The 22,122-nt window shown below is 45.4% G+C and overlaps 1 protein-coding gene across 13 annotated transcripts in view; it reads right to left on the bottom strand.

The window, feature by feature from the left end:
- The window catches only part of DOCK7 (dedicator of cytokinesis 7), a 162,661-nt gene that overhangs the window by 120,424 nt on the left and 20,115 nt on the right, over positions 1-22,122 (bottom strand). For all 13 annotated transcript variants that reach the window (XM_066597707.1, XM_066597709.1, XM_066597711.1 and 10 more), the window contains exons 5-11: positions 21,136-21,265; positions 15,552-15,764; positions 12,718-12,803; positions 8,356-8,422; positions 7,441-7,590; positions 5,070-5,150; positions 1,449-1,614 (exon numbers count right to left, since the gene is read on the bottom strand). In XM_066597707.1, the coding sequence (XP_066453804.1) occupies positions 1,449-1,614; positions 5,070-5,150; positions 7,441-7,590; positions 8,356-8,422; positions 12,718-12,803; positions 15,552-15,764; positions 21,136-21,265 (893 nt within the window). The remainder of the gene's footprint in view (positions 1-1,448; positions 1,615-5,069; positions 5,151-7,440; positions 7,591-8,355; positions 8,423-12,717; positions 12,804-15,551; positions 15,765-21,135; positions 21,266-22,122) is intronic.

Below are 22,122 nucleotides of genomic sequence, written 5' to 3'. Positions count from 1 at the left end.
TATGTAGAACTGCATGTTCAGAGCTTAGTTGGTGTTACCTCCCTGCATGTACAACTGCAGGTTCAGAGCTCAGTGGGAACTACCTATAAGTCTGCTCCTCTCTACCCCCCCCCCCCTTTCCAATTGTACCCTTAATGTCTGTGTATTACCCCCATTCTCTCTCACACCAGCAGAGATAATATCTAGGAGACATTGTAGCTCTGATGTCTCCTCAGGAATATATGACCTGCTGTGTAATGCACCAATCTGCTCAGATCACAGATGTCTGTACAATACACTGAAGAAAGTTAGCAAGAGTAATACAGATCTGTAGGATCAGGTACAACATAGGGTTTGTTTGTAGGTTTGTACCACTAAAAGATATTGTTTGGCATACGAGCTGTATATAGAATCATAGAATAGTAGAGTTGGAAGGGACCTCCAGGGTCATCGGGTCCAACCCCCTGCTCAGTGCAGGATTCACTAAATCATCCCAGACAGATGTCTGTCCAATCTTTGTTTGAACACTTCCATTGAAGGAGAACTCACCACCTCCCGTGGTAACCTGTTCCCTCATTGTTAGAAAGCTTTTTCTAATATCTAATTTGTGTTTTCTCCCTTTCAGTTTCATCCCATTGCTTCTAGTCTTTCCTTGTGCAAATGAGAATAGGGCTGATCCCTCTGCAGTGTGACAGCCCTTCAGATATTTGTAGACAGCTATTAAGTCAAGTTAGCTATGTGTTCCCTTACTATCTCTCAGGTTATAGATAGCCTGCATTCTTTTATTCCCCCAATAGCACAGGGAAGATCAGCTGGTGTTCCATCTACTTTCTGAGAGAAAACAGATAAAAAATAGGAATTTAAAAGTTCAGCCTTCTCAACATCATTCTTAACCAATTCACCATTTCCATCCTGAAAACATCCAATAGCATCTTTGATTTTTCTTTTGCTTTTGACATACCCCCAAAATCCTTTTTTTATTGCTTTTGGCCTCTGTTGCAAGCCTCAATTCATTATTAGCTTTAGCTAATAAACTTGCCCTACAGTTTCTGCAGACCGCATTATATTCTTCTTAAGAAATTTCCAAAAAGACAAGAGCGTATGGTTTTTACTAAATGCCAAAGGAAATGTCCCTATAAGATTTTTGTGCAGGTGTCACTATAATTCCTCTGAACTCCTTTCATAATGGCCATAAACACACATACTCCACCTACTATATGAGGTCTATGGCCAGCTATAGGTTTACTACAGCCCACTTGAGATCAGTTTGGAAACTTCAGTTGAATTAAGAATCTGTGGTTGGAAATAAAATAAGCATGCCGGGCCTGGTGGGCAGGATTAAAATCCCAGCGATAAAGCACTTAAAGTTCAGTAAAACGTCATGGTGTTCTTAATAATAGATGGTCTTTACACAATTCCCACCTCCGACAACCTTTCCACAGACAAGTATAAAAATGCCAGTGTAATACCTCCAGGTCCTATTTCTAACTCTGTGGAATCTCGCTCCAGGCTCCCGGCGCTGCTCACGATGTTCATTAGATGAATTGCTGTCCATGCAAAGGGCATGCGATACCTCCCCAGTCTCTGGCAGAAGAGCTCGCCCTGACTCCGCAGCTTCTCCAGCTTCTCTTTATTCTGTAATGTCACATACAAGAAGGAATCAGTTGGTACAGGACAAGCTTACGGGGCTTGTGCCTCCTTCAAATAAATTACACATTTCTTATTCATCTTATCTACAATCTGCAGCAGTTCCTCCATCTTTGCATACAACTGGCTCAGGAAGAAGATGGGGGTCTTGTTACATGGGATGACCTGTCGGGTGCAGATGCCTGGCAGCTGATCCAGCAATGATCGTTCCTGTGGTTTTACATAGGAACGATCTTCGCTCAGTGAAAGGAAACAAAGCGGGACGGAGATTGTCCGGACCGTCCGCCTCCATTCACAGTGAACAGACATAGATGAACGACTGCCTGTTCATACGGGCTGATTCATTGTTCAGTTTTTAGGCAGGCATAAACTGAACAATGAAAAAATTATCATTCTGCATCCAGTCGGTATATTCTGCTACACTGAACGACGATTGTTCAGACTCTCGCTGATCGCGGGAATTTGAACAATTTTTCGGTTCATGTAAAAGGGCCGGTACACTTGAGGGGCTACTCACATACAACTATAAGGGGTGTACAGAAAACAAGATTTTTGTACTTCGCATCTGAATGACGACGTCTGGGAGAGGTGTATTCTCAAGGCTCAAAACCAAATTCAACTTGTGGAGAGCGCATGCCCTCAGATTAGCCGAGGGTCAGAATGAAGGTAAGACATGGTCTTCATTAATGTGGAAGGCCGACACCACCTTTGGGAGAAAGGATGGAAGACGACGCAAGACCGCCTTATCCTGATGGAAGAATGAAGACTGGCAAGGCCGCAAGCTCAGAAACTCGTAGGATGAACGTGATCACCACCAAAAAGGCCACTTTCCAGGATAAATTGAATGTTGCGTAATACCTCAAAGGGATGAGACTGCATCAAATCCAGTACCAAATTGAGGTCCAAAGAAGGGACAGGAGAACGGAATGGAGAAGCGATATGGGCAACCCCTTGTAGACAGATACGAGCTGCAAACTTAGAAGCCAGGGGCCGTTGAAACGGAATGGACAGTGCCGACATGTGACTCTTCAGGGAACTGAGGCCCAATCCCCGAACAACTCATAGGATGGAAGTTGTGCTGTTCACACCAGAGAAAAAAGATTAGCCAGACACGTTTGTAAAGCCTGGAAGAGGAGGGCTATCTGGCCATCATAGTCTGAATCACAGGTTCCACAAAACCGTGACTTCAACCGCCACACCGTTAAACGAAGCATGGATAAACTGGGATGGAAGAGGGGTCCCTCTAAAAGAAAATCCTCTTGAGGGGAAAGGCGACATGGAGTGTTAACGAGATCAGTGTACCATGTGGGATGTGGCCAGTCTGGGGCGATGAGAATCACCTGAAGGCCTTCCAACTTGATCATCTTGAGAAGTCGTAGAATGAGTGAAAACAGAGGGAATAGATGCTGGAGCTTGGGGATCCTGAGAGCTGGACACAAAGTTCGGGAGACTGCAGTCAATTCCGGACATCATCAAACCAATGTCCAGGTGATCCTATTTTTGGCAAAGTGTTTGAAACTTGGGGATGTAACTCCCATTTCCCTAGGTCAACTGTTTCCCTGCTAAAAAAAAAAATCAGCTGTCTAATTATCCATGCCTGGCATGTGGACTGCCAACAGCACTGGAAGGTGATCTTCAGTCCATGTCAGGATTTTCATGGCCACTGCCATGACCACCAAGATCGCGAGTCCCACCATGGGATTTTATGTAGGGGGGGGGGGTCGTGGCCAACCAGAATGGAAATGGCAGGGTTTTCTGACTGGATGGCAATACAAAGGAATCGTTGATGTGCTGGACAGATGAGAATATGAAGATGCGCATCCTTGATGTCGATGGAGGACAGAAACTACCCCAGTTCCATGGACGCAATGATGGATGTCAAGGACTCCATGTGGAAGTGTCAAACCTTGATGTATTGATTTAACCTCTTCAACTAGAATGGGTTGGACTGTGCCATGCTTTTTGGGGATCACAAAGAGATTGGAATAGAAGCCCTTGTACTGTTTTAAGTTAAGAACAGGGACTATTACACCCCAAGAGGAAAGAGTGTGTGTATATAGCATGAGCCAAAGCGCCAGGTCTCCCTGAATAGGAACAATTGTCTCCCCACCTCTGGACAGCTTGGGTGGGGGCCACCCTTCATGCAGAAGATTTTGTAGAGGTAAATTTTGAGGATTGTGGTAGGAAATGCCAGGAAGGACGTGGTTTGTAAGAGGGTCTTTAGTTTTGGTCCTGCAAGGGTTTTTTGATATCTGGGGTTCAGGAGCCACAGAGTTTGGCGAGTGGAAACCAAAATGGCTGATGCACGAGCCAATAGTCTGGCTGTATCTAAGGAGGCTTTACAGAGAAATTTTCCCACCTCGCTTATATGCTGCAATGTCTGCTAATTCTTCTGGGAAAAGTCAGAAAGAATGCCGTGACGTAGTTGCAGACTAGAAGACTACCTTGAGGGAGGATCTCTAGCCTGTTTCCAGGGTTTACCACAAGACAGGTCATCTGTGGCAATTTCATCATTGTCAGACACGCTTTGTGGTGGTTGATAAATAGAGCGGTCCAGCCTGTCTATTATGGCGGTGGACGCTTTAGTAAGGTCCAATACCGCACCCATTCCGGTTCGGCAGTCGACAAGGGCTGAGCAGGCAAAGTGTGCTTGGGTGCTGCAAGTACACGGTCCTACGGTGCTGGTAGAATTGAGCTCGCAAATAGCCAGTACCTTCATCCCCAGTCAGCAGTGCCGTCAACAGTGGGAGGAGGACCCAGGAGAAGGAAACCCCAATGGCCACAAGGAATAGGACCGCATGAGAAACGGTCACCATCCCTTTACTCCTAAGCGGAAACGCCATAATAGTCCTCCTAGGTGCAAGGAGGAGAAAATGGAACTGTCTCCCAAAAGGGTAGTCCCCCTGCTACCCAGAGGTATCGCAGCGATGAACCCACGACGGGGAAATGGGGACATGTACGGTGGAGGAAGAGGGTTGTAATATTGGTGGTGGTGGGAATAAAAAGAAAAGGAGGGGAGGGGGAATGATACTTACCCCGATGGAATGCTCACCTATCCGATGCAGACCATAGGGCTTGAGGACTCCAGCATTGTGCACCTCAATGCTCGCCTGCCTTAAGGTAGAAAAGCAGTGCTCCAATAGGGAGGCCACTATAGCTGGCAGGTCAGGGTCATGCCTCCTTGCCTTCTGATGGTCAGGACGGCAATAAATTGGTAACACCAGTATGTTTGCCCTCCTCGGTGGGGTAACAGGGAGAATCTAGTGTCAGCCAAATTTTTTGCTTAGTGTCCACAGCAGCTGCGTTTAAGAATATTAAAAGCAAGCACGCAACTAAGTGGCCAATGACCTTGTACATGATAACCGGACACCTCGTGGCTTGTAATATTCTTATAATTAACAGTAGGAAGGATATAATCCCATATACCGTATAAGGTCACTCACCTTTGTTGTATCCGCTTCCTTATAGATCATATAGGGTTCGGCACACTCCCCTATGTCGCCCTGCTGTAGCACCTTTTCCAGCTGAAAACAAAGACATTGTGTGAATTAACATCGCCCAACTCCAAACACAATAAATCATCACAAGGACGTCAAAGAGACAAAGAATTCGGCTGATTCGACAGATGACGCTCATAGCTGTGCGCTGCATCTTTTTCGGTCTGAAGGTCACATTGTCTAATTGTATCCTCTATTACAGGACTATTAATGTGAGAGGATCTCAAAGATCAAATCATAGTGAAGGGCATTCAAGGTTAAAATGGTATTCTGCTGACATTTACCTTCAGTACGAGCAGAGTTTTTCAGCACAAAAAAATGTGCTGAAAAAGCCCTCCCCCCTCGGCTTTTACTCGAGTGAGGTAAAAAAAAAAAAACAAAAAAAAAAAACCTTCAATACTCACCTCTCAGCCGATGTCTGTGTACCTGGCGCGATGCTCTCCCCAGCGGTGCGGCAAGCTGCCTCAGTCTTCTCCCTGCCGTCAGTGCTCTGTGAGGAAGCGCTATGATTGGCCGGCGCTCGATAAACCAATCGCCGCCATGCAGAATGACATCACTGTGATTGGCCGGCACTCGATCCAATCACAACGCTTCCTCGCAAAGCACTGAAGGCAGGGATTTCAAAACCATGACAGCGGGGAGAAGACTGAAGCAGCTTGCCACAAACGCTGAGAGGTGAGTATTGTTCGTTTTTTTCCTTTACCTGGTATATCTAGCTATCTATTATACCTCGGTTTATACTCAAGTCAATAAGTTTTACCAATTTTTTGTGGTAAAACTTATTGACTCGGCTTATACTCGGGTTGGCTAATACTTGAGTATATATGGTAGTTAATCCCTATCTGCAGGATAGAGGATATCTAGCTGACCAGTAGGGGGTCCGACTGCTTGGACCAACACCAATCGTCAGGACAGGGGTCCTGTTTTCCCCCGAAACACTGGCAGAATAAATGGAGCAGCATGTTCGGTTACCGCTTCTGTCATTTCAATGAGAGTGTTGAATACAGCCGAGTTGAAGCGCTTGGCAATGTACAGCAATCTCACTGAAATGAGGAAAGCAGTGGCCAAGCATCCGCACTGCCACTCCATTTATTTTGCCTGTATCTCAGGGGACATGGAACCCCATCTTGCAGATAAGGAATAACTATCCAATAATTTTACTGGAATACCCCTTTAAAAAGCTCTGAAACTTTCTGATCTCTACTTTCCTCACCATTTTCAAGATCTCTGATTGTTGTCAGTGACTGGAAACATTGTTTAAAGAAGCAGGTACAAACCTAGTATTTCTCATAGTTGGCAATTTGTTACAATTTCTTCCATTCTTAGGAATCCTTAGAGTAAGGCGAGGCGGAATATGGATAGCGATATTCTGCCGCTGGGGAGCAGGGGAGAGAACTGACAGTTTTCTGCTGTGATCCTATCTGACAGATAGGCTCACCACAGAGAATCGCGGCAAATCGCAGCATGCCGCAATTTGAGTCCCGTGAACAGAGAATCGCTATGATTCTCCGCTCGTGGACAGGGGACAGCAATTTCCATAGCAACGTTATGGAAAGCGTGCACTGCGTTACTCGCGGACGGATTATCGCAGCGTCCCATGGACAGGAGCCCTTGGAAGCAAGAGCAGAACAAATCTCTCTCCTGTCTGTTACAATGTATCTGCACGTATTTAGCACTGTGTATTGTCTAGACTACATACAACTGCAGCAGACACTGAGCTGTGAGACGTATTAGGTCTGTGCAGGGCTTTTAGCCTAAGGCCTCATGTCCATGGACACACGGTTTCCCAGTGCAGAATTCGGCAGCAGATTCCAGCCGTGCCCAAAACCATGAGACAAAACATGACATTTTACTCACCTGTCCGGAAGCTGCATGTGTCTCCTCCGTCGCGGGCGGATCTTCCTTCATCTGCGGATGCGCCACGCTTTTTTTTTTTTAAATGTCCTGCTTTACTGCGGATCTGCATGGACGCAGTGTCAGCTGCATCTGTGCCGCGGATTGGACTGCTTCCATTGACTTCAATGGAAGTCGCCCGTGCGGGAAAAAAACGCAGAAAATGGAGCATGCTGTGGGTGTTTCCCCGCGCGTGCGATCTACACACCTGGGAAAAATTACATACGCAGGTATTTAATTACGTGCATATTGAAATGCGGATCATGCGTGCGGACTCCACAATTCAATTTTGCCCGAGGACATGAGGACTTAGGCTGTAAGCAATAGGGCTTTCATTTACTGGCAGAGATCTTGAAAATGGTGTGGAATAGAAACCCACTGAAAACAACCCATTACAGTGATAAGTGATCTAAATACTACTCACTTTAATAACCAGAAAGACATCTTGGGACGGGTAGGTGATGGAAAAAATGGCGGATCTAGCCAACGTACTGATGGCTGCCGGGGTGACGTAAGGACGCAGCATTCCTTTTATTTGCTCTGAATTAAGATCAAAGTAGAAGTTTTCGGAAATCTAGAAAAAGCAATGAAAAAAATGAAGTACTCAATATTAAACCCAAGGATACGAATATTAGAGGGGGGTGTCTGCTTTCCAGCTGTTTAGCCCCCCCTGACTATAAGATTATGTTGGGAGAAGGATGTGCATAGAAGAGACGGAGCCCCAAACCATAACCGATAACCGTTACCAATCTGTCTATAGGGAAAACCGCTTTAAAGGGATATCCTAGATTCATCCATAGAATGAATCCATTTTGGAAGGGATTCAATTTTCTTACTTCTCTGATGAAACCGGAAAAAGGAATCCATAGCACCGAAGTAAATGAGCCCTCAGGGCTTTTGTACACGGGCAGATAAATCGTGCAGATTCCCGCAATCCAGTGAGAATGAGAACGACTCGTTCAGTGCAAATGCCCCGACTGTACGCCTAAAAACTGAACAATGATCGGCCTGTTTAAACAAGCTGCCTTCATCTATGAACGACAGTCTGTTTACTGTGAATGGATGCAGGCGGGACAGAATTATCCCCGGTCCCACTCTGCCTTCATTACCTCAGTGATAGTCATTTCTGTGTAAAAGCACTAGAATGATCATTACTACGACCGCCTGTCAGGTATCCATGCTTGACAGGTTGTCCCGTGTAAAAGAGCCTTTAGGTGTCGTATAAGTGTCTGCTGCCCCTTCTGGAACCCTCCTACAATGCAAACAACATTATGGAGCTGCTATTTAAGTAATTTTCTAATATTGGTTGTACAGAACCCGCAGGTCCGCCTTCACCCACCTTCTTCTTTTCCTTTGCGTCGTACAAAGCCAAACTTGCAAAGATCGGCTCGATTTCTATTTCAAATCTAAGAAAAGGAAGAAAAGAGGGAAAATAAGAACAGCACCAATAAATATCCACATTATGTGTCCCCCTCATGCAGTGTATACCCATCTATATACCCCTGTACACTGTGTGAATGAGGCGGTGTACATGAAGGGCTCATGGTAAGATCAAAGTCCACTCTAACTGAAAATTAGTCATTTTAATGTGAAAATGTTACAACTCCTCCTCAAGCCTAAAAGAATACAATGAAACAGAATTTTGAGCACTGCAAGGGCCCTGTCACACGAGCGTTTTTACAGCGTATTACACTTACGGGTTTTGTGCGGGTAGTACTCAGTAATAAACTTTACTCTACTTTCAGCTGTGCTTCTCACAAACAGCGCACGAAATGCGCGCACAAGAAAAGAACGTGACACGCTTCATCTTGGCACATATTACGCGCACATACACTCCAGAGCAGGCACTGTTTAGGCCGGCTGCACATGACTGGATTGGTGTCCGCCTCAGAGTTCTGCAGCAAATACTTTTTTTTTCACAAGAGCGGAAAATAATTGTGATTTTCCACTTGCAGAGGAAAAATTGCGGCATGCTCTATTTTTGAGCGGATTCCACGCGGACGGCTTCCATTGAAGTGAATGAAAGCCGTCCAACCCGCAGCCCTTATGCAATTGACATTGCGGTAAGGTTGCAGAGTCTGTGTCATCGCTAGCCAATAGCGTGAGAAAAGCAGGAGTTTAAAAAAAAAATAAAATCTGTACTGCACATGTCTGAGGGCGAGCCGTCCAGACTATATGCAGAAAGAAAATGACAGGTACGCGGTGTCACCAGCCGGGCACAGGGGCGGATTCCAGTGCAGGATCCAGAATCCAACCCGTTTGTGTGCGGCCAGCCTTAGGGGGCACGGGGGTGTCAAAATTATGCGTTTTCTGGAGATTTACAGGAATTTATGAATAAATTGCATTAGGCTGGATAAAATTTGGCATCTCCCCGAAGTCTCTCCCAATAGTAAGGACCGGAGGTTTTCACTCTTCAATAAGAAAGATTTTTTGCTTTTAAAATACTGTCATAAATTCAGATAACATCCCAGCTCCCCCTTGTGGCCAACTAGATGTACTGCAATACTGGAAGCTGAATGCATCATTGCCGTCTGTTTCTTAGGTTTGCAGCAGCGATTCTGTCAGCAACACATGAGGGTCGAGGCCCATAATATAATAGTAACTTATAAACTGTAGATTCTCTTTAAACCATTAAAGTTAATTGTTTTTGCTATTAGATTGTAGATAGGACTCGTCCTGGACCCTTCACATTATCCATTATAGAACCCCCTAAAACATCTGCATTTCCTGCTTTATGAGCAATTGTCTGCGCTGAGAGCCCTGCTCATAAAGGGGTAGGTCCTTTTGTCTAAGTCTGGTTGGCAAATGATATAAAACTAATAACATACAAAGCACAAAATATATGCGCAAGAGCACTAAAAGGAGTCGGTCCTCCGCAGCTGTGCATCGCCTCCTGTATATGTAATCTGGCCGCTCACATAAAGCAGACTATCAGAGCAGCGCCCCCCGGGGCATCTGATGCAGATTATGACTAATAAAAGACATTATTATTGATGAGGGATGGAAATCATCTCCTCAGGCCAGAACGCCGCCGAGACTGAAGCTTCATGTGACGTCCCCGGAGCCTCGTATAGCGAGTAAGACGAGACACGGGACAGGCACAGATAACATTGGGTGCATCAGAAGAGAAACAGGACTGAAAGATGGGAGTAGTTCCAATTATTTCTCCCCTTTACTACTGAATGACAACAAATATTCAAGAGATCCAGCAAATCAGATCTTAGAAGTATTCCTCCAACCTAGTTATATCCTCTGTTCCATTTACGGACCCTTAAAGGGGTTATCTCAAAATCCAAAGTCATTTCATATTCACAGGACAGGGGATAAAAGTCCCATCGGTGGGGGTCTCAACATGGAGAGCCCTAGCGATCCTGAGAATGGGAATCCCCTCTTCTCGTCCCTGCAGGGTTACATCTCCCACTTGCAGAGATGTCAGACTGCAGCGCCGGTCGTGCACACGCTGCCGCAGCTACATTCATTACAATGGGGCTGATGGAAATAGCCAAGCGCTTGTACTCAGGCATCTACAACAGTCCCACTGAAAGTGAATGCAGCGGCACCGACCCATTCAATCTCATCCTCACTGCAGGGTGTGCAGAAAGCCTACATTAAGGAGGAAAATTTGACACTGCTGAGATACCCCCCAATCATGACATTGCCCCCTATCCTGTGGATAGGGGATACCATTAGTCTTTGGGATAACACCTTTAAATACTTTTTTGCATTGCTCCAATTCATCCAAACTAAAAAACAAATCCGCCCAGCTTAAAGTCTTGATTATAAATCTCTTGCCGTTCTATGTATACAGCTCTTTTGCAGACCATGTGTCTCCATGGTAACAAACAACAAAAACACCCTTAAGGTACCTTTTTGCGGGCCGATAACTGCCTGAATAATCAATTTGGGGTGACCATTAGCCCATGGACACGTGGCCCCAACAGGGCACTCAGCGAGAAGTCACTGAGTTGTCATCAATCGTTCAGTTTCAACTCACTGAAAAGGAAAGAGCAGTTTTCCTCACTCGGTGTAAACAGAAGTCGTTCAATCTATGAATGACTCCCTATATACTGTGAATGGAGGCGGGTGGCCGGAACGATCTCTGGCCCGCTCTGCCTCCATTCACCTGAACGACTATAATTCCTGTGTAAAGTAAAAGAGCGTCATGCCAAATAAAGATACCTTTAGGAAGTAGGGGTCAGTTGATTGAATAATCAGAGAACATGTTAGCATGGGGACACGTAGGTGTGCAAGGGGGCTATGCACACAAAATGGGAGATCTTTAAACAAGACTATTTGTAAGATACTTCATTTAGCTACGAGGCAATAATAAAAAAAATGTGCTCACATCCTTTAAAGACTAGTAATAAAAATCACAACCATTATACGAATTGCAGATTAACAAGTGTAATAAAATGTATGTGACGTTACCACTAAAGCTAGGTGCACACAGCCGTAACTGCGAGATGCCCCCCATGTGCTGTCCAATACACACGGACACAGCACATCCTGGGGCATTGTCATGTCCTTTTTCTTATCCGTGAAACAGATAGGAATAGGACATGCCATGAGTTTTTTCTCATAGGTCCATGTTAAGAAACGGCCATGTATATAGTGCTATGTACCACAAGGCCCAATGTTGTTCAACATTTTATAAATGCTCTGGAGGAGGGAATTGATGGGAAACTGATCACATTTGCCGACGACACAAAGCTAGGAGGGATAGCTAACAGTAGGGAAGAGAGAGAGAGTATTCAAAAAGATCTAGAAAAGCTTGAACAGCGGGTAGCTACTAACAAAATGGTATTTAACAAGGAGAAATGCAAAGACCTACATCTGGGCAAGAAAAATGAAGAAAGCACATACAGAATGGGAGGAATTGGGCTAAGCAGCAGCACATGTGAAAAAGACTTGGGTATACTAATAGGTCATAGACTGAACATGAGTCAACAATGTGATGCAGCAGACAAAAAGGCAAACACAATTCTGGGATGCATTAAGAGATGCATAGAGAGTCTAGATCACGTGAGGTAATTATCCCCCTCTACTCTTCCTTATCAGACCTCCTCTGAAATACTTTGTCCAGTTCTGGGCACCCCACTTTAAGAAAGAGATAGACAAACTGGAGCAAGTCCAGAGAGAAGAGCTACCAGGATGGTGAGCGGTCTGCAAATCATGTCCTATGAGGAACGGTTAAAGGATCTGGGAATGTTTAACTTGCAAAAAAGAAGGCTGAGAGGAGACTTAATAGCGGTCTACAAATATCTGAAGGGCTGTCACAGTGCGGAGGGATCAGCCCTAATTCTCATCTGTACAAGGAAAGACTAGAAGCAATGGGATGAAACTGACACAGATTAGATATTAGACAGTGAGAAAGAACAATGAGTGGAACAGGTTACCACAGGAGGTGGGGAGTTCTCCTTCAATGGAAGTGTTCAAAGGCTGGACAAATATCTGTCTGGGATGATTTAGTGAATCCTGCACTGAGCAGGGGGTCGGACCCGATGAACCTGGAGGTCCCTTCCAACTCTACCATTCTATGTGCTGTCCATGTAATTACATAGACAGTACATGCACTAAAAATATGGCAATGTGCCCCATGCCTAATGGTGATGATTATGATACAGCATGCTCTCCGCTCACTTGTATTCAATCAAATGTAAAGTGCATTCCATGCGATGTGTATGCAAGATGCTGGACTTACTTGAGGGACAAGCATTTCACTAACAACCGCTGCCCAAAATGTTCTTTTGGTACTTCCGGTACACTGAGACGCTCAATGGGCTCATCCTGCAGACACAACATTTAGATTAGATTTTATGAACACAAATATGGGTAGAGAGCAGTCATCTCAGAGGTTCCAGCTATAGGCACTCCATGTGCCACCGGATTTTTCCTAGAAGCAATGATTCCAGGAGAGATAATGTCTATCACGTATGAAATCAGAGGTCTGAAAGGGAGTCAGTAAGCAGTTCTGCCGATGCAAAAATGTTGACAGACCTAGGTGTGGGCAGGGAAACGTGGTGAAATCCTACCATAACCAAAAGTGCCACAATGGCAGGCCTTCTCTGAAGCGCCCTCCACTTTGTTCATTCAGCTGCTCTACAACTATGACTGACTACCGTAGCATCCAATCAGAAGACCATTATAGCCATCAGTCAAAGCAACTTAAAGGGGTTGTCCCGCGCCGAAACGGGTTTTTTTTTTTTCAACAGCCCCCCCGTTCGGCGCGAGACAACCCCGATGCAGGGGTTAAACAAGAACACCGGACAGCGCTTACCTGAATCCCCGCGCTCCGGTGACTTCTTACTTACCTGCTGAAGATGGCCGCCGGGATCTTCTCTCTCGGTGGACCGCAGGGCTTCTGTGCGGTCCATTGCCGATTCCAGCCTCCTGATTGGCTGGAATCGGCACGTGACGGGGCGGAGCTACACGGAGTCGCTCTCCGGCACGAGCGGCCCCATTGAGAAAAGAAGAAGACCCGGACTGCGCAAGCGCGTCTAATCTGGCGATTAGACGCTGAAAATTAGACGGCTCCATGGAAACGAGGACGCCAGCAACGGAACAGGTAAGTGAAAAATTTCTTATAACTTCTGTATGGCTCATAATTAATGCACAATGTACATTACAAAGTGCATTAATATGGCCATACAGAAGTGTATAGACCCACTTGCTTTCGCGGGACAACCCCTTTAATGGAGAGCAAAGGGCACTGCAGGAAGAAGGCCTGCCATCATGTCACTTGCAGCGGTGGTGCCCCAGCAATTAAAACTTTATTTACTCATAGTCACCGGTAGGTTTATACCCTGCTCCAATGCTCCCGTCTAATGCTATCAGTATTGCTTCAGCAAAACAGATGACAGACCCCCTTTAAATGATCGCTGTCTTCTGACAGCAGGCAGTGCAGTTCCCGAGTCTGCAGCGATGTACCATGTTTATGCCATGATTAGAGCTGGTCGGGATTACTGAAACAGCCAAGCAAGAGTGTTCTACACTGCTTTTTTCAAAGGGGTTTTCCAGGGAAATACTGTTGATGACCTATCATCAGGATAGGTCATCAATACTAATCACTGAGACAGTGGGTTTCCGACCCAATCTAACCAATCACTGTAGGAAACCTATAAGATTTGTACTGATTATGTAGCTTAAAATGTAGCTTTTATTTTTCACAATGATAAAATAAGATGCTTTTATGCACACTCACAAAACATAAACTCAACATACATAACAGACATCTTTTTTACCACTATGTCTTAACTGGTAGGTTGAAGTTTTCAATATTGTATATACACCCGTAGATCCACATAAGATCCACATAAAAAACTAAGAATAGATTTTGATCTATATTTGACCTAAAACTATATCACTTACGGTCTACAACTTAGGACCCTAGTACCACTCTGGGCCCTATACAAGACGTAACGGGTAGGTATATATTCTAGCTTGACCCCCCCATACTGTGGAGTCATCCTTAACCACCGACTGACTTTTTTCTAAGTGTCCACCTATATAAGGACCAATACACTGAGATTGAGAGGTCCAGTCCGAAAACTATTTACCCTATGCCTTACTGTGGAAGGACCCATAATAGAAACACAGTGTAATCACAAACTAGTGGTACACATATCTGCCCATGAGGTCAGAAAAGTGAAGAGAGAAGAATTATCAGTAGTCTAAGCACTGCCACTCTGGGGCTGAGTAACCAAGTATTAACCCCCCCAAGAGAACCCGCACACAATTGACCAATCGTGTATAAATGTACCTCTGATAAATCCATAAAGGGGCTCATCCACACCATTGCGGGTGTATACACAATATTGAAAACTTCAACCTCCCAGTTAAGACATAGTGGTAAAAAAGATAGCTGTTATGTATGTTGAGTTTATGTTTTGTGAGTGTGCATAAAAGCATCTTATTTTATTATTGTGGATAGGTCATCAATAGTTGATTGGCTGGCGTCTGCCGCTCAAGACCCTATGGGATCAGCTGATTACGCGTCAGCTGTCAGTGCCACAACACACAGGCGTACGGAGCAGAGGCTGCTGCTCCGACCCCTATGAAGTGGCCAGTGTTTGTCAGTGCAGGCACAGCTCTCATTGACTGTAATGACAGCAGCACCTGCAATTACAAACGCCGGCCACTACACAGGGATCGGAGCAGCAGCTTCTGCTCCATACTCCAACATGTAGCAGCAATGACAGGAGATGCCCGAGCAGCTGATCGGCCTGAGTCTCTAGCGACGGACCCCAGACGATCAACTATTGATGACCTATCCTGATGATAGGTCATCAATAGTATTTCTCTGGAAAATCCCTTTAACTGCTATAGAAGTGAATGAAAAGGCAGCATGTAACATGTTCCTGTGTACAGCAGACTTTTCCCATCTAAGCTTAACGGGGGGAAATGCTCTTATGTTTAGATCACAGACGTCTCATAACACTTTCTCTTATTAAGATATTAAATATAAATTTAATCTACTAGGACTGATGTACACGGCGGAGCCCACAGCTATGCCACGCTGTCAGATGCTTCATGTACCTCGTCCTGAGCTGGGTGTAGTGCAAAGATTTCTTTATGTCTATTTGACTTCCTTTGGTGTTCATTTTGGTGATCGATCTCCTCATTTGGGGTACGGTCCAGGAGGTTTGAAAGCAAGGCGTCAGGTAGGGAGTTCTTGAGGTCAAAAATGCTGCAAGCCCAACTTCCCCGGGGTGTGTCGTCGATGGACATAGATCTTCTCTTCAGATCATCCTGTAAGGAGGAAAAACAACAACATGTTCATTCTTTTCACATCTCTCCAGCCTGATATCCTGTCTATTCATTACCAGCGGGACGCTCCACTAATTACCTCCCCGGAGAACACACAAATATTCATAGAAGCATATTCACAACATATTTTCTGTATAGAAGCAGGATCTTCTCCCCAGAATAAACACGTTAATGAGACTCCGGGACAGAATTATTTACACTTAAAGGGGTTGTCCCGCGCCGAAACGGTTTTTTGTTTTTTTTTAACCCTCCCCCCCGTTCGGCGCGAGACAACCCCGATGCAGGGGTTAAAAAAACAAACCGGAGAGTGCTTACCTGAATCCCGGCGGTCCGGCGTCTTCATACTCACCTGCCGAAGATGGCCGCCGGGGTCTGCTCCCTCCGTGGACCGCAGCTCTTCTGTGCGGTCCATTGCCGATTCCAGCCTCCTGATTGGCTGGAATCGGCACGTGACGGGGCGGAGCTACACGGAGCCGGCATTCTGCACGAGCGGCTCCATTGAATACAGCAGAAGACCCGGACTGCGCAAGCGCAGCTAATTTGGCCATCGGAGGCCGAAAATTAGTCGGCACCATGGAGACGAGGACGCCAGCAACGGAGCAGGTAAGTATAAAACTTTTGATAACTTCTGTATGGCTCATAATTAATGCACAATGTACATTACAAAGTGCATTAATATGGCCATACAGAAGTGTATAGACCCACTTGCTGCCGCGGGACAACCCCTTTAATGAAGTTAACATTAATTGAAATGCTCTCAACTTTTTAAACTTGATCCGCAAAAGAACAATGGCAGATAAGACAGCCACTCGGGATCCCTGCTAATCAGCTGGTATTGGAGTCACTGTCATTAGAGACCGTGTCCACAGCAGATAGCGCTGTCAACATTGCAGTGGCCTGGTTTGGTATTGCAGGCACAGCTCCCGTTGAACTCAATGCATTACCAACCTTGACCGCTTCAGTCAAGGCAGCGCTGACTGCTTTTGGTTCTTTCCACAATGACAGCTGGCCTGATATGAGATGATTGGCAGTGGTTCCGAGTAGCGGACCCCCACTGACCAACTACCGATGACCTATCCTGAGGATACGTCATTAATAGTAAAGTCCCGGACAATCCATATAATGCTGAAGCCCCTTTCATCCATTGTGTAGTATTCAGAACTGCACCATTTACACCCCCCCCCCCAAATCTCAGCAAAATGTGTTGATGTATGATGTGTTCCTTGCTGCGATTGTCAGAATGAATCTTTTCTAGAGATGAGCGAGCATACTCGTCCGAGCTCGTTCGAGTATTAGGGTGCTAGAGATGCTCGTTACTCGAGACGAGCACCACGCGGTACTCGTCTCGATTAAACGAGCACTGACCATTGAATTCAATGGAGCCGGCAATACAGCCGGCTCCATTGAAAGCAATGGGCTGCCGGCGAGCGCGGGATGAATTGTCGGGAAGGGCTTAAATATATAAGCCCTTCCCTGCAATTCATCCAGAAATGTGTAAAAATAAAAAAGAAAATATATACTCACCTAGTCCCGGCAGACAGAGTTAAGCGCGGCCAGCGGCAGTCCTCCTGAACTGCTCTGAACAGCTGTGAGGAGTATTCAGCAGCCGGGGATTTAAAATCCCCGCCTGCTGAATGAGCTGCCTCTAATTGGTCACAGCCTGACCAATCAGAGGCAGATCTCACTCACACACCCATTCATGAATTCATGAATGGGTGAGTGACTGCTGCCTCTCATCTAATTGGTCCCGCTGAGCCAATTTTAAATCCCCGGCTGCTGAATACTACTCACAGCTGTTCAGAGCAGTTCAGGGGGACTGCCGCTGGCCGCGCTGAACTCCGTCTGCCGGGACTAGGCGAGTATATATATATTTTTTTTTTTACACATTTCTGGATGAATTGCAGGGAAGGGCTTATATATTTAACCCCTTCCCGACAATTCATCCCGCGATTGCGGGCAGCCCATTGCTTTCAATGGAGCCGGCTGTATTGCCGGCTCCATTGAATTCAATGGGCTAACATCGTTCTGCCGGGACAAGGTGAGTATATATTTTTTTTATTTTTACACTTTTCTGGATGAATTGCAGGGAAGGGCTTATATATTTAACCCCTTCCCGACAATTCATCCCGCGATTGCGGGCAGCCCATTGCTTTCAATGGAGCCGGCTGTATTGCCGGCTCCATTGAATTCAATGGGCTAACATCGTTCTGCCGGGACAAGGTGAGTATATATTTTTTTTATTTTTACACTTTTCTGGATGAATTGCAGGGAAGGGCTTATATATTTAAGCCCTTCCCGACAATTCATCCCGCGATCGCCGGCAGCCCATTGCTTTCAATGGAGCCAGCTGTATTGCCGGCTCCATTGAATTCAATGGGCTAACATCGTTAACATCGTTCTCTGCCACAGCTGTTACAGCTGTGGCAGAGGAGAACGATCTTTATGCTGACAGTGCGGGGGGGTCTCACTCTTGCCACTATTGTGGCTTAATAGTGGGACCTGGGAACTTGAGATGCAGCCCAACACGTAGCCCCTCGCCTGCCCTATCCGTTGCTGTGTCGTTCCCATCACTTTCTTGAATTTCCCAGGTTTTCACAAATGAAAACCTTAGCGAGCATCGGCAATATACAAAAATGCTCGAGTCGCCCATTGACTTCAATGGGGTTCGTTACTCGAAACGAACTCATGAGCATCACTGAAAGTTCGACTCGAGTAACGAGCACCCGAGCATTTTGGTGCTCGCTCATCTCTAATCTTTTCAGATAAGACATTTTCTACCAAATGTTCTATAGAATCAGTTCAAGGAACATCTGCACATCTGAGCGCTGTATGTTTTTGCCCCTCCAAAAGCACAATATATGCCATGTGTTTCCAGTCTTTCATGGGGTGTCCCATGTGAATAACCGCGTCTCAAAATGAGGATTCACTGGTGTGCAGTCATGGGTCAGGCAGTTATCGCTGGAGGGAGTTGCAGCCTCTACAGGACACACGTGGTATTACATAGGCACCCTTTCAAATCAACATGTGACTTTAATAACAAGGTCGCCCTGAATCACCCAGAGCATACACTGCTCTTAACAATGGCTCTCCACATTGACTAATAGGGGAAGGTTGCAGGCGAGTCCCCTCTATGACATTCATATGCGCCCATAGGGGTGGTCCAGTTGGCACAGCTATGTGAGACTCTATTGTTGGCTAGATTTGCCATAATGTGGACAAGAAGCATTTGGTAACAAATTAATTGCAGAATTCTACACTATTGTATTGTCAGATATTTTTGGTCCCGTCAGATGAGGCGACGACGACACATGAGTTTGGCCGACTGCTTATCTCTTTGCTTCCTGTTGATTTCAATGGGCTTTTCTGAGCTTTAGTTGGGCCCAGTTTGTTTCTGTTCCATCTGATTTCTTTTTTTTTAAATCATAAACATTAAAGACCGCGGCACTTTTTTTGCACTAGAAAAACGGAAAGCAAAAAGGACCCTTCGGCCTCTTTTATTTATTTATTTTTTTAATTATAGTCAATGGGCGATGGAACTGAGTGGCAAAAGTTTCTGTTTGGTTCTGTTTTTGTTGTACGTTTAACGGATTTGATTTTAAATGTGCGTGCGCAAAATGGAAGAAAGACGAAAATTATTTTCTTGCCACATACATTTAAAAGTGTGTAAGGATGGCTTAATGAATCAAATTACTAGCGACCACCTGTCCGTCTGTGATTGAGTTGCATGCTCCACCCCTGATCACATGACGGTAACGTCACCACAGGTCCATCATCCCTGTGCGGATTACAGGTGGACTACATTCGCTACAAACCCCCGCGGCCTCCGCTGCTATAGAATAGTAACGACCACCTATCTGTAAGTCAGTGACTGCGTGAGTTACATGTGAAGATGCCACGATCACTCACCTGGGCCCTGAGCTCCGCCCCTGATCACATGATGGTGACATCATCACAGGTCCTTCACTTTATGAAAAACCTGCAGAGCCGGACAGCAGCCCTGTGCTTACAGCACCTTTGATGAGGTCACCTTCATGTAATCAGTCACCTGTGTGGGAGGAGTCTGGAGTCACATGACCAGGGGGTGATCAGTGTGTGTAGGTCTCAGCTGTGCTGGTGGTAATCCCCTATTTATGGGATGAAAAAATCTATGCAGCAGAGCTGTGCGCTGTGCATGCAGCAGAGCAGAAACACTGGTGCTATAATTTCCTAACCATTACTAGTATAATGCTAATAACAAAACGGCACTTTAAACAACGCACCTGCGCTCGCTCCTGGAGGAAAACTATAGTTAGCATTGACGTTGTGAAAACAAAATTATCGTGGATCACGGTCAATGAGAAGCTGGCAGCTATATCCTTATGGATCGTGAAGTGTTGTATGAACAAACCTGGTCGTCCTGGTATCACTATTTGCAGACCATGCATCTATGGAACCCAACAACCAGAGCTTTGACTCTTCCAGGGTAATCGAGTTTACCATCAAGCATTTCATCTACTCCTCCAATAGATTTATGAGGTACATAATTTCTGACCAGGTTAATAAAACTAGTTCATTTTAACTTCCCATCTCAGGTTTACCCACATAATAAACCACATTACAGCCTTCTCCCTTTCATCCCTCATGATTTTTCCTTATGTGATCTAACCTTTGTCTTCCATTACTTGTTACTTTTGTTTATGGTCCTCTAATGTTCATACCGATTTACTTTATTAGGAGTTGCAGTTAATGAAGAAGTGGACCTTATTATGTTTTCTAGAAATCACATTAGACAATTTAACTCCCGATTAAGGGCTAATGCCCACGGACAGATTATCGCTGCAGAAATCGCAGCGGTTGTCTAAAATTCCGCAGCAATAACCCTCCATAGACATGCCATGTAAAGCGATTCTCACATGCCCATGAGTGGAAATCAGCTGAGGTTTTTCGTTCGTAAGGGAGAATCGCACTTTGTTTTTATTTGTGCAGAAAAATGCATGGGCGGCTTCCATTGTAGTCAATGGAAGCTGTCCGTCCAGCGATACTTCCGCTGTGAGCACAGCCGAACTATAGCGGGAAATCGCGTCACTGCCCATCGCCGGCATGTCACGCACTGCACTGAGTATGAGCGCCGGCTCACCGGCAGAGACTCTTGCCGCGGATCCAAAGAGGTGAGTATAGAGTCTCTTGGGGGCGCTAGGTCTGATTCCGCTGCAATATTCCACAGTCGGAATCCGACCCGTCCGTGGGCATTAGGCCTTACTTGCTCAATCTTGTTGCTGATTGACCATACGCATGCATGTAATGTTGTAATCCTGGATTGCTATGTGTTGAACATAACAAAATCAATAAACATTTTGTTAAGCAAACAACGCACCTGCTCGTCCTGATAACTGCTGCTCTCCGGGGCTTCATCAGACTCAAACACCTGCTTAGGAAGACCTTTTTGCCTCTCCTTCTGCTTGTCTAAGGTATTGGGGTTGAAGCCTGTGCCCAACTTGTGGTATCTGTCACAAATATAGCACTGATTAGAAAGATGTCTCATCAAAGGCTCAGCTTCCTGCCACATCATTCCCCCTATGCTTTATACTGCAGCTCTGCTTCATCTGATTAACTGTTATCTGTCTATAAGAATACACTCAGCATGAAGTGCTGGATTTCAGTACAGCAAGGGTCAAATTATAATAAAGTACAAGCAAATAAGCTTACTATTGCGCACAGAATGAGGCAGAAAAACCTGACTACTTCAAGGGGATTTGCCGACAATCTAATGTCTATAGGCAATTCCGTCCTCTAAATCACGAGTCTAACTGGTTGGATTGTAACTAGAGATGAGCGAGCACGTTCGGATAAGGCAGTTACTCGAGCGAGCATCGCTCTTTTTGAGTAACTGCATTCTCGTCTGAGCAGGCTCGGGGGGGGGCGGCGTGGGGAGTGAGAGATCTCTCTCCCCCCCCTGCTCGGACGAGAACGCAGTTACTCAAAAAGAGCGATGCTCACTCGAGTAACTGCCTTATCCGAACGTGCTTACTCATCTCTAATTGTAACCTATTAAATCACTAATTTTTCAAGGAGATAAGCAGTAACAGAAGTGATTGGCAGCTTTCCTATCTCTGTTCAAATTACAAACACTTATTGACCGTTTAGTTATCTGTTGGAAATTAGCAAACAATGTGTTTTTGTATCATTGCAAGATAAACACCCAACATTATTGTACGTAAACCTGCCAGCAAAGGAGATACAAGCACGTAACCTGTTACATGTAAAGTTAAGCGAATAAACATATTTTGAAACAAATTACAAACACTTGATCCCATATTAAATGGGTTTTCCAGGACGACACTACAGATGACCTATCGTCAGA

This window comes from Eleutherodactylus coqui, chromosome 3 (genome assembly GCF_035609145.1).
Source record: "Eleutherodactylus coqui strain aEleCoq1 chromosome 3, aEleCoq1.hap1, whole genome shotgun sequence".
Taxonomy (NCBI): domain Eukaryota; kingdom Metazoa; phylum Chordata; class Amphibia; order Anura; family Eleutherodactylidae; genus Eleutherodactylus; species Eleutherodactylus coqui.
The sequence above is the reverse complement of the archived record's forward strand: the minus strand, read 5'-3'. Positions and strand labels throughout refer to the sequence as shown.